General features: G+C 49.0%; 1 protein-coding gene across 1 annotated transcript; it reads right to left on the bottom strand.

The window, feature by feature from the left end:
• Positions 1-6,758: 6,758 nt before the first annotated feature.
• On the bottom strand, positions 6,759-7,438 carry LOC122204556 (interferon omega-1-like). Its single transcript, XM_042912087.1, has one exon. It carries the CDS (start codon positions 7,347-7,349, stop codon positions 6,759-6,761), a length of 591 nt encoding a protein of 196 aa, XP_042768021.1. The 5' UTR covers positions 7,350-7,438.
• Between the last annotated feature and the right edge of the window lie 4,737 nt (positions 7,439-12,175).

Genomic DNA, 12,175 nt, shown 5'->3' with positions numbered 1-12,175 from the left:
GTGCGATGGGACGATGGGACCATGTGGCGATGCAACGATGGGGCAATGCGCGATGGGGCGATGGGACGGTGAGGCGATGGGACGATGGGGCGATGGGACGATGGGGCTATGCGACGATGGGGCGATGCAACGATGGGGCAATGCGCGATGGGGCGATGGGACGGTGGGACGGTGGGGCGATGCAACGATGGGGCGATGGGGCGATGGGACGGTGGGACGGTGGGACGATGGGACGATGGGGCTATTCGACGATGGGGCGATGCGAGGATGGGACAATGGGCGATGAGGCGGTGGGAAGATGGGGCGATGGGACGATGGGACGATTGGGCGATGGGGCGATGGGACGATGGGACGATGTGGCGATGCAACCATGGGGCAATGCGCGATGGGGCGATGGGACGGTGAGGCGATGGGACGATGGGACGATGGGACGATGGGGCTATGGGATGATGGGGCAATGCGACGATGGGGTGATGCGACGATGGGACGATGGGGCGATGGGGCGGTGGGACGATGGGACGATGGGGCGATGGGACGATGGGACGATGGGGCGATGCGACGATGGGGCGATGGGGCGATGGGACGATGGGGCGATGGGGCATTGGGACCATGGGACGATGGGGCGATGGGGCGATGGGACGATGGGACGATGTGGAGATGCAACGATGGGGCAATGCGCGATGGGGGGATGGGACGGTGAGGCGATGGGACGATGGGGCGATGGGACGATGGGGCTATGCGACGATGGGGCAATGCGACGATGGGACAATGGGCGATGGGGAGATGGGACGATGGGGCGATGCAACGATGGGGCAATGCGCGATGGGGCGATGGGACGGTGAGGCGATGGGACAATGGGGCTATGCGACGATGGGACAATGGGCGATGGGGCGATGGGACGATGGGGCGATGGGACGATGGGGCGATGGGACGATGGGGCGATGGGACGATGGGACGATGGGGCGATGCGACGATGGGGCAATGCGCCATGGGGCGATGGGACGGTGAGGCGATGGGACGATGGGGCTATTCGACGATGGGGCGATGCGACGATGGGACAATGGACGATGGGACGATGGGACGATGGGGCGATGGGACGATGGGACGATGGGACGATGGGGCGATGCAACGATGGGGCAATGGGCGATGGGGCGATAGGACGGTGGGGCGATGGGACGATGGGGCTATTCGACGATGGGGCTATGCGACGATGGGACAATGGGCGATGGGGCGATGGGACGATGGGGCGATGGGATGATGGGACGATGGGACGATGGGGCGATTCGACGATGGGGCGATGGGGCGATGGGGCATTGGGACGATGGGGCGATGGGACGATGGGGCGATGGGGCATTGGGACGATGGGACGATGTGGCGATGCAACGATGGGGCAATGCGCGATGGGGCGATGGGACGGTGAGGCGACGGGACGATGGGGCGATGGGACGATGTGGCTATGCGACGATGGGGCGATGCGACGATGGGGCAATGCGCGATGGGGCGATGGGACGGTGAGGCGATGGGACGATGGGGCGATGGGACGATGGGGCTATGCGACGATGGGGCGATGCGACGATGGGACAATGGGCGATGGGGCGGTGGGACGGTGAGGCGATGGGACGATGGGGCGATGGGACGATGGGGCTATGCGACGATGGGGCGATGCAACGATGGGGCAATGCGCGATGGGGCGATGGGACGGTGAGGCGATGGGACGATGGGGCGATGGGACGATGGGGCTATGCGACGATGGGGCGATGCGACGATGGGACAATGGGCGATGGGGCGGTGGGACGATGGGGCGATGCGATGATGGGGCGATGGGACGATGGGACGATGGGGCGATGCAACGATGGGGCAATGCGCGATGCGGCGATGGGACGGTGAGGCGATGGGACGATGGGGCTATGCGGCGATGGGACAATGGGCGATGGGGCGATGGGGCGATGGGGAGATGGGACGCGCCTGGACCAAAACACGGATACAGTCGTGGGAGCCAGTCGCGCGCCGCCAGTATCTGGATGCTCTCTGTGAGGAAGTCCGGCGCCCAATAGCGTTCTGCTGACTTCCAGCAACAGTGGCCAGCGTCGGAATCAAGGGACGACCGGACTGTGGGACGATGGGACGATGGGGCGATGGGACGATGGGACGATGAGGCATTGGGCGATGGGGCGCTGGGACTTGGGGCGATGGGACGGTGGGGCGATGGGCGATGGGGCTATGCGACGATGGGGCGATGCGACGATGGGACAATGGGCGATGGGGCGGTGGGACGATGGGACGATGGGGCGATGGGACGATGGGACGATGGGGCGATGCGACGATGGGGCGATAGGGCGACGGGCGATGGGGCGATGGGGCGATAGGACGCTCCTGGACCAAAGCGCTGATACAGTCGTGGGAGCCAGTCGCGCGCCCCCACCATCTGGATGCTCTTTGTGAGGAAGTGTGGCGCCCACTAGCGTTCTGCTGACTACTAGCAACATTGGCCAGCGGGAAGCTGGTGCGCAGGCGTCAACAGATGGCACTTTGCAAAGGAGGAATTGAGAATCTCGCACAGCACTGTCGTCAACTGGGTCACCATGACGTATTTGATAGTGAATATTACATTAAAATATCAGACCTAAGATATTAAACATTCTCATATTAAGATATTCAACCGCTATTTTCGTGAACTTTTTGCAGTGGGATTGAATGGATATTTACCGCAAAACCACAATTGAATATAACTTTACTCCTCCACCATTGATGGAAACAAACTCAATAATATAGTGGAGATTACTTCTTCTTACAGTTGGTAGAACTGTACGTTTGACCATTTCTTGTGTCTCCCTGACAAACTTCATGTCATTTTTATTTAACTCCTGGTTAATGAAACTTCTCTCCCAGTATTCCAACTTGACTCTATGGTTAAAGAGGAAGGGTGGTGTTGTGCACAAGCATTCAGCACATTTGGCAGGTGAGATCTTTTTATTTTCTTTGGCAAGAAATTCATAGACTGAATGGAATTTGCCAGAATTTCATATGCACCGTGGCTCCTTTGAAGACTCAGGAAGTTGCACGTGCAAGGTCAGTTCTCCTCTGTATTTAACATGTTGATATTTTGTACCTCATGGATGTTTTGCGTTAGCTTACATTTTAAAGTATTGCATTAAGGTATTTATCTTGATTACTTAGATTTGGTGCCTCTTTAAATTTAGTACTTGAAGGAAGTACTCACTTACTTTACCCAAATACTAACCCAGGAAATAGCTTTTGAATTAGGGCTGTGAAAGTCAATGGCTGAACATCTAGGAATGTCCCATTTCTCATCACCCTCTCCTTCATAATTTTTAAAACTGGTGTCCTCGTTTCTACAAATTGTGTCTTCTCCACTGTGCCTTCAGAACTATCACCGGAAGTGGTCTGAAGGTGAGTGAGCCTGAGGGAAGGAGCTCTGACCGCTTTATACGATTCACAGAGCAGCCATTTCTGTCAGACAACTTTCAAGAGGCTGGTTCCCCGCAAAGACCTTCTTTGCGCTGTGAGATCTCTCTCCTTTATGCTCCAGGTACTGACCCCAGAGGGGAAACTTGGGCTCTGGTCCTTCACAGTCCTGCAGACACTGCCCTCTCCAGGAGGGTCCTGGGTGGGGGGAGGGGCTCCCCATGCACACCCCTGAGGGTGTTAGGGAGCTTCACTGAAAGCTTGAGCTGGTTTGGCTGAGTGTGGACTCTACCCAGCATTGGACGTCCTACTAGCCCTGCAGGCAGCTACCATTTACTGCGGTCAGGTGGACTCTCATCTATGATCAGCCTAAAGTTTGCAAACTTTATCTCATTTAATCTTTACACTTTCCTGGGTGACCACTACTAATGTTGTCTCCACTTCTTTTGGAGGAGGAGATGAAAATCCGGTGTCATTTATCCTCCGCAGCCACAGGTGTCTTCAAAAGTGGGGTTTTCTGCCGCTCTCCAGTCCCTCCTCTTCCTCAGCTCTTAGTACGTGCCCTTAGCTGCACTGACTGTACTGCTGCCTCATTAATCTGAACCATGTCTTTAATGTCTGCCTTCCTTGTTCCCTGGAGGGCAGTCACCATCCCTGTCTTGCCTTCTGTGAGTCCACATGGCCACACACTGCCTTCCGCGTGTTGTGCAGGCAGCACCTTCTGGGGGACAGGATGCAGAGAACTCTGTAAGTTAACCTTTGAAGTTCACCTTTATGCCTCTACTATCTTCAGACTGTGTCAGAATATATGAGCCATGTCTCCTGTAAAGAAATAGGGGAGAATTCAAACTTAATGGAGAGCCCCTTACGAGAGAAATGCAGAGGGTTGGGGCATGTTGTCTTCGAGTGCATTGGAAGAAGTGGAAGAATGGTACCTGGATCAAACCACTGAGCGTTCTTTTTAGAATTGAAAAAGAGACATGGACGGAGAGTCGGGTTTTTACCTCAACCTGGGGTGTCATTTAGGTGAACGTATCCTATTGGACTGAGACTTCTATTATTTCCATGAGTGTGTTTGATCTGCAGCGTCACAATAAGAATTATAATTTATGCATTTATCCACAGCAAGTGTTGTATTTACAAAATGTACTTGTCATATTATTGTATGACCGGTTTTGTCGTCTGTGTTCATTTGCTTCAGGGATATGAAATCTAGCTTCAACGTTATGTCTTACTCATAATGAGATCCAAGTGTGCTTAAATGCTTAAGGTGTCTTTAAATCCAAGGGGAACATAAACAGTTTGACTCCTTTCAAGGACTCATAAAGAAATATTTTGAAGTATCTCAGTAATTCACTTGTGTTGGTGAGTGTGTTGGGAAATAAAACAAAAATATTATTTTCTTTAGTGGAACACTGTGGCAGAGAAGGCTAACCATAAGGAGTAAGTAATTACGTAGGAATCCTTTCTACAATGATGAAGGAGGTGGAGTGGACACTCTGACAGATTATAGCAGCTGGAGCTGGTCCACTGGACTTAAAAGTTTCTTGGAGAAATCATGTCTGATGATTGTTGATTCCATTTCAGCGATTGCATGAACTAGACACCAAAGTGAAAGATATTACAGAATCTTGGAATTTCACTTTCAACAACAAAGTAGTGAATACATCTTCTATCCGTGGGCGCTGCGGTGGGTGCCCGATACGACGAAATAGTGGACACACCGCCTGCTGTCACAGAGCTTCCAGTCTGGTGGTTCTGGGTCATTGAGCTTTCAAGTAACGTCATTCTGTGGCCAGGACAGGGAAAGGACAGGACGCTGGGAGCACAAAGGAGCATGAAAGGGGCGCAAACTCTACAAGAAGCGTCTGCCAAGCTGGCATCCAAGGATCTGTAGGAGTTCGCCAAATAAATGCATGATGGTCGATTCTGAACATGATCAGTGGAGATATTGTGGGAGCGCAGACAGAAATAAGAGTTTGGAGATGATGACTAATGCTCGTGATACGATTCTGGGCAAAGACACACACCTGGAAGTCATATCTTAGAGATGACACTCGGAATTATTTGGGAGGTTGAGTCTGTATGTGCAGAGAGGAAGGAGTGTGGCACCCAGCATGGAATTTTGAGGAACACCCAGATTGCCCCAAGATGAGAGAAAATAGTCAACAAAGGAAAGAGCGGGGCAGGAGCAGAAAAGCAGAAGACAGTAGAGACACAGAAGCCACATGGAGGTCAGACTTGAAAGTGGAGGCGTGGCCAAAGGGCTCAGATGTTTGGAAATGGCAGCCAGGGCTGGCTGACAGCAATCTCTGACCTCAGTAAGATGTGGTTTAGTGTAAACCTGGGCCGAGCAGTTTCAGGAGAACAGGGAGGCTGAAGCCACGTTACAGTGAGGGCAGGACGACCTGACCGCGAACTGGGAACAGACACCGCAGAGAACTTCAAATAGTCTGGGTATGAACAGAATGACAGAAGCAAGATAATACCTACAGGTGGTTGTAGGGCTGGGATGAAGAAGATGAAAATGAGGCACATCTGATGCTCACTTTTTTTATGTGGAAAGGAAAATACTGTCAGGAGAGAGGAGAGGTCACTGATAAAGTATAAGCATCTTACTAGAGCCTTCTCTGCTGTGCGCCAAGGAAATCTGTCCAAAGCTAAGCCTTCTGGAACTGTCCCTCTGTTTGGGGTCACAGAGGTTTTGCACCCAGGGGAAGGGCACCATGGTGAGGCTTGGGATGAGGGAGAGCGATGCTCTCTCATCAAGCGGGGGAAGGTGGAAAAGTGAGTAGGGCCTTTATCAGTAACCCGACTCTGGGCTCAAACTCATGAACTGTGAGATCACCACCCAAGTGAAAGTTGGGCACCCAACTGACTGAATCACCCGGGCACCCTGGACTTAGGTTTTAAGAATAAAGAGACTCAACAAGTTGTCTTTGATAAGAATTTATTAAGACAAAATGCATATTTAATAAAATGAAAAGGTGAATACGTTTTATACATTTTAACACAATGTAAAGACAAAAACCTTTATAGGGAAATATAAATATAAATTAGTCAACAGAATGAATGAATGAATGAATAAATAAATAAATAAATAAATAATAAACAATAAATAAATAACATCAGGGCAATCATCTCTTAAGGACTGATGATCCTGAAGCCGGATTTTTTTTTTTTTTTTTTTACATATTCTTGCTTAATACTACTCACAAAATATTTGTGGAATTAAAGTCAATAAATTCTGTAATGAAGGCTGCAGTGAGAGTCTCTTGAAGTGAGCAGGCATAGTGCAGGGTGATGTGGCACGTGAGTCATTGAGAATCACTTCAAGGTGACCCCAGGTCTCCATCCTTGATGGCCAAGCTGTCTTGCAAGGTCGCCGAGGAGGACAAGGCTCTCATGATTTCCAGCCTGACAACTTCCCAGGCGCAGTCACTGTATCCCTGGTCCTCCAGGTAGACGCGGATGTCCTGGAAGTACCTCTTGATGGCCAGGGCAGGGCCGTGCATCCCCGGGGCGCGCTCTCCCTCGCCCGTGGCCTGCACCAGGCAGGCGTCCAGGGCTTCCAGCTGCCGGTGGAGGCCAGAGCGGAGTCCGTGCAGCGGCGCGGGGCTCCAGGCCGCCGAGGAGCGCTCCGTGTGCAACAGGTTGAACGTCTGCTGGAGCAGCTCCCGCAGGACGGCGGCGGCGGCCTGGGCCTCCCGGAGCTGGCCGCCCTCCAGCATCTCCCGGGGGAAGCGGAAGTCTTTTCTGGCCCGCAGGCACAAGAAAGGGGACAGTCGCCGCATCTGGCCCAGGAGCACCAAGTTGTCCCTGCTAACCTGCGCGTGGCTCCCAGGCAGGGCACAGCCCAGAGAGCCTCCAGGGCGGCAGGTGAGCAGCGCCAGGGCGGTCAGCAGAGGGCGCAGGAGAGCCATGGGGAAGCCGAGGGGGCTGCTGGCCGGGCTGAGCTGGGCGGCTGGGGGACCTCGGGGCCGAGGTTCTCTGAGCACGGCCTCGAAGCATGGCTCTTAAATAGGGAACGCGGACAATTTCATTTTCTGAACATCCTCTCCACTTCTACTTCCTTTTTTTTGTTTTCATTTATGCATTCTCCTTATTGTCTAAGAAGATGTCATCAATCTAAAATACTACGTTGGCAATGGAAGCTTTATTTCCCAATAAACTTCTGATATGTCCACCCCAATGGACACTTATCAACCAAATGAGAAACGTCTTTGTCCTAAAGACTGGAGTGATGTAGGCATGTAGGTACTCATACACACACCTGCTCACATATATATTTTCATATATGAACATTGCTCTTTGTGTTAGAAATAAACTTTGGCCTTGATCGTGGACTAGGTTTTTACCCTCTTTACTTCATACAGAGACAGACTCCTTCATTCCTATGGGTTTTTGTATCTTGCTAGGTTCTGACCAGACGATGTATGGTAAATAAACTCTTTAGAACTTATTTACTAAATAAGTACTTAGTACTTAGTACTTTACTTAGGACTGGGTTTTAATTACTGTTGTATTCACATTAGAGGCTTGTGGTGATAAGTGAATGAGTTTCTTGGATGTTTCTCTTCATTCTAGAAATAATTGATGCAGGTCCATGCAGTTATGCTTCACTGGGGCCTCAGGGTCAAGACTAATAATACAGACACTATCCTTCTGCCATTTCGTAACCCGTCTACAGTGCTCCTCAGACTGTGCCAGTGTCCCCAGCAGGAAGCCCGGTTCTGGTCGGGGACATGTAGCTGTGAAGATTCTAATCCCAGATCATTTTATTTTCTCAGCAAACCCTCACGCGCAAGGTTGTTATCACCTCTACTAACATGTTCCTCTGGAGTGACTGAGTGTCCTCAACCCAACCTCTCTTGGACTCACTCCCCGAGGGCAGGCTCACCTTGTCCTGAGGACATTAGAATTCCTCTGCTGTGGAGAGGCTAGGTTCTTTGTTAGCAAAACAGCTATTGCCCCTAGATCCTTGGCCTTGTCCCTGGAGTGTTTTTGTGAGGGACCCTAGCTCTCAGCGCTGACCTCCTACTCTCCTGAGCAGGTATCAAAGTGTCAATAGCCCTCAGATGCTTAGGGCAAAATTTGTCTCAACTTTTGAGGCAAAAGTAGGGGAATAGCCCAACTGTAATCATTTCACCTTCAGTAAGCAAATATTTGTCATTTTGCCACCACAGCTTTTATTGTTCAATCTTTTACTTCAACTATTGAGCACTAGTTAGACTCAACATTTCTGAGCTGGGCTCAGGGGACTCACTGATGATGCCTCTCAGTGGAAGCTTCCAGCACAGAAACTAGCAACTCTCCATTGTTCATTCAGTCTAGGTATTTCTCTTTGGCTTCTTAGTCTGTTCATCTGTCTGAGGGTCAGAATGTAGGGGGTGAGGCCCCGGCTATTATGTCAGGGAGAAACAGCCTTCTCTCCTTTACTTACTTGTGTTATTTCATTTTAAATTTAAAAAACAGCAACAAAAAGAATTTTAATGACTTAGTTTTTACGCAGTGGTTTACTGGACATAGTCTGTCTTGCTCTTCCTGCATCATGTTTTATATCATCCGCAGGCAATACAAAGGCAAGTAAAAGAATGAGGGGCTGCACCGTTTTTCTCTATATTTCCAAGATATCAGGTTTTTGTTTTTTTGTTTCTCATTTCAACTCTCCTAGAAAGCAAAACACAACAATTGTGTTGGGCAAAAGAAAATATAGGTCTGAATGTCATGAAAATGAAAAAAGGGAAGTGACTTCTCTGCTGGCAAAAAAGCAAAGGGCTGGTTAACACAATCGGTGCAGCAAACTGGGGGCCGGGAGCTCTGGCAGAGGGAAGAGTGAAGGCCACACTGAATTCCCCCAAATCAGGAAAATAGCTGCTTTGGCCTGAGGCTCAAAGGAGAGAGCTGGCGGATGGTGATCACTCCCTTCGCCCGCCCGTGCCTCCCACCCTGAGACTCGGTTCTCCAACACTTTCCAGTATTTAGCACTTAATAGCTCTGGGATTGAAACTGAAGATGGCTATAGAGAGTTTCAGGGCAATACTTAGTCCTTGTCATAGACAGCGTTAGAATCTGTTGTTGCCAGCTGGTAGCTTTTTGCAGCTTGAGGGGACATCCTCAAGAAGTGGCGGGATTTCTGCAGGGATCCCAAGCCAGCCCTCCAGTCTTGGTCTCTGCCCTTGCTGCACGTGGCCACCAGGGGGTGGTCTTCTCTGAGAGGAGCTTCGGTAGCCCACCCTTCAACCGGATCCTCCTTTCTGTCTTTTTCCCCGCAAGTGCTAATACATCACATTTGACGGTAGTAAATAAAAAGCCTTTCTTGAAGATGTTTCTGCAAAACTTAGAGATTTCATTTGATTTTTAGTTTCTACTTGTGACATGCTGCTCTTCAGGGAAACGTTTAAGCTGAGACCACAACAGACCAGAAAGCTGCTGTGTGAATAGGCTGACAGTTGAAGGGAGTGAGTGACAGGGTGTGTGGGGACTTCCTTCTGGGACAGGGAGGAAACTAGAAACGATTAGGACAGGGGAATGTGTCCTGGAATGCTGAGGGGAGAGGTGCAGGTGCCACAATATTAAAGAAACATCATGTTTTTTTGTACTTCCATCTAAGTTTTTTTTAATTTTTTTTTTTTTAATTTCTGAGAGAGAGACAGAGCACGAGTAGGGAAGGGCCAGAGAGAGAGGGAGACACAGAATCTGAAACAAGCTCCAGAGAATCCGAAGCAGGCTCCAGGCTCTGAGCTGTCAGCACAGAGCTGGATGTGGGGCTCGAACTCACGAACTGCGAGATCATGACCAGAGCCAAAGTCAGATGCTCAACTGACTGAGCCACCCAGGTGCCCCTGTACATCCATCTAGATACTTATTCTCAACTCTCAGATATTAATACAAGCCACTATTTCCTAATTGAATATAAATAAGACACTTGTTTGAAATAAGGAGTGACTCAGTCAGCCTTCTCCAGAATTCACCACAAAATGCTGTTTTCTAATGCTGCCTCCTTTGAAGGTCAGTTAGTGAAAGGTAGGACACACAGTTGCCTAGAATTTTGTTGAAAGAGACAAACACTATTCTCATATAGAGCCGTCTGAAGAAAAATAAGAAAATATGAACCATACTTTTGGTCGTTACTCTATGGAAGATGCGTTGCTTGGTGCCATTCAAGTGCATGACTTTAGTTAGTATTCACAATATTCTGTTATAATTCTTAGCTCTGTTTTTGTTCCTGAATTATACACAACTCACATTTGCTCCATGGATTTCCATTATTCATGTTGCGGTTACAGCTGATTTTAAACAATTTTTTGTTGCCTTAAGTATGAAGACGATGCCTAACCCAGCTTCGCACTCTCATGTGAAGAAAGTCTGCTAGTCTTTTTTTTTTTTAAGTTTACTTATTAATTTTGAGAGAGAGAGAATATGAGCACGGGTGGGGGAGGGGCAGAGAGAAGAGAGAGAATCTCAAGCAGGCTCTCTGCTGTCAGCCTGGAGCCCGACACCTGGCCCATCTAAGGAGTCTTGAGATCATGACTTCAGCTGAAAACAAAAGTTGGACACTTAATTGAGCACTCAGGTGCCCCAAAAGACTGTCAGTCTTTATGTAATAATTGTGTTATTTGGGGACCCACCAAAGATGGTGATATTCAAAAAATTAGCAGACCTGCTTCCGATTCTGTGTCTCCCTCTCTCTCTGCCCCTCCCCCGTTCATGTTCTGTCTCTCTCTGTCTCAAAACTAAATAAACGTTAAAAAAATTAAAAAAAAAAAGGGGGGGGGCGCCTGGGTGGCTCAGTCGGTTAAGCGTCTGACTTCAGCTAAGGTCACGATCTCGCGATCCGTGAGTTCGAGCCCCACGTTGGGCTCTGGGCTGATGGCTCAGAGCCTGGAGCCTGCTTCCGATTCTGTGTCTCCCTCTCTCTCTGCCCCTCCCCCGTTCATGCTCTCTCTCTCTCTCTCTCTGTCTCAAAACTAAATAAACGTTAAAAAAATTTAAAAAAAAATTAGCAGAAATTACCCGTGAGTAACGTGAAAGATTTCTTATCGTGTCAAACTCCCCTAGAAAGTGAAACGTGCTATAAGGCTGCCACAGCAAGCCAGTGTCATAATGATCAGTGAAGTAACTTAATTAATAAAACCAGTAATTCTAGGGAGTATTATTTTCTCAGTGGTAATAGATATTTTGGTGAAGGATTGAATTAATTATCTATTCCCGCCCAGTCGGTTCTTAAAGATGAGCAGCTTGCTGATGTACAAAGTAATAATAATCAAGACAGCATAAAAATCGTAACTAATTAAATGAGCTGTGGTTCAAAATAAATATAATACTAGACACATAATTATGATTTGCCAGCACATCAATTCCATGAAATCAGTGAGAAATAGATATATGGCATAAAAGGCAGAACGATGCACAGAAAAACTGCCCCACGTTATTTTCCAGACCGCACGCTGTATTCTTTTTCACTTCAGAGGCGCTAACTTCTCTTATTGAGGCTTTCAGGAATTCCAGTGTGGTTTCCTGCTTAGTAATTCCATCAAACGAACTCTCATGAAGTTCACGATGGTATCCATTTTTCTGTCGTAGCAGGCAGTTAGACGCACATCTTCCATGAATCCACTGACATTCTTCTAAGCACGTGTATTTCCTTAAATACACTCAGCATCCTCTCTTGTTATCCTTCTACTGAATGGTCAGTATACCTGTGTATCCTTCGTGGTTCTTCTCTCCCCTGCTGTGCCTTAGAATC

The sequence above is a fragment of the Panthera leo genome, chromosome D4, assembly GCF_018350215.1.
Source record: "Panthera leo isolate Ple1 chromosome D4, P.leo_Ple1_pat1.1, whole genome shotgun sequence".
Taxonomy (NCBI): domain Eukaryota; kingdom Metazoa; phylum Chordata; class Mammalia; order Carnivora; family Felidae; genus Panthera; species Panthera leo.
Note: the sequence above shows the minus strand (reverse complement) of the source record. Positions and strands in the feature narration are given on the sequence as shown.

What these genes read in the sequence shown, in the direction of transcription:
- LOC122204556 (XM_042912087.1), bottom strand. Translation starts at nt 7,349, where the DNA reads ATGGCTCTCCTGCGCCCTCTGCTGACCGCCCTGGCGCTGCTCACCTGC.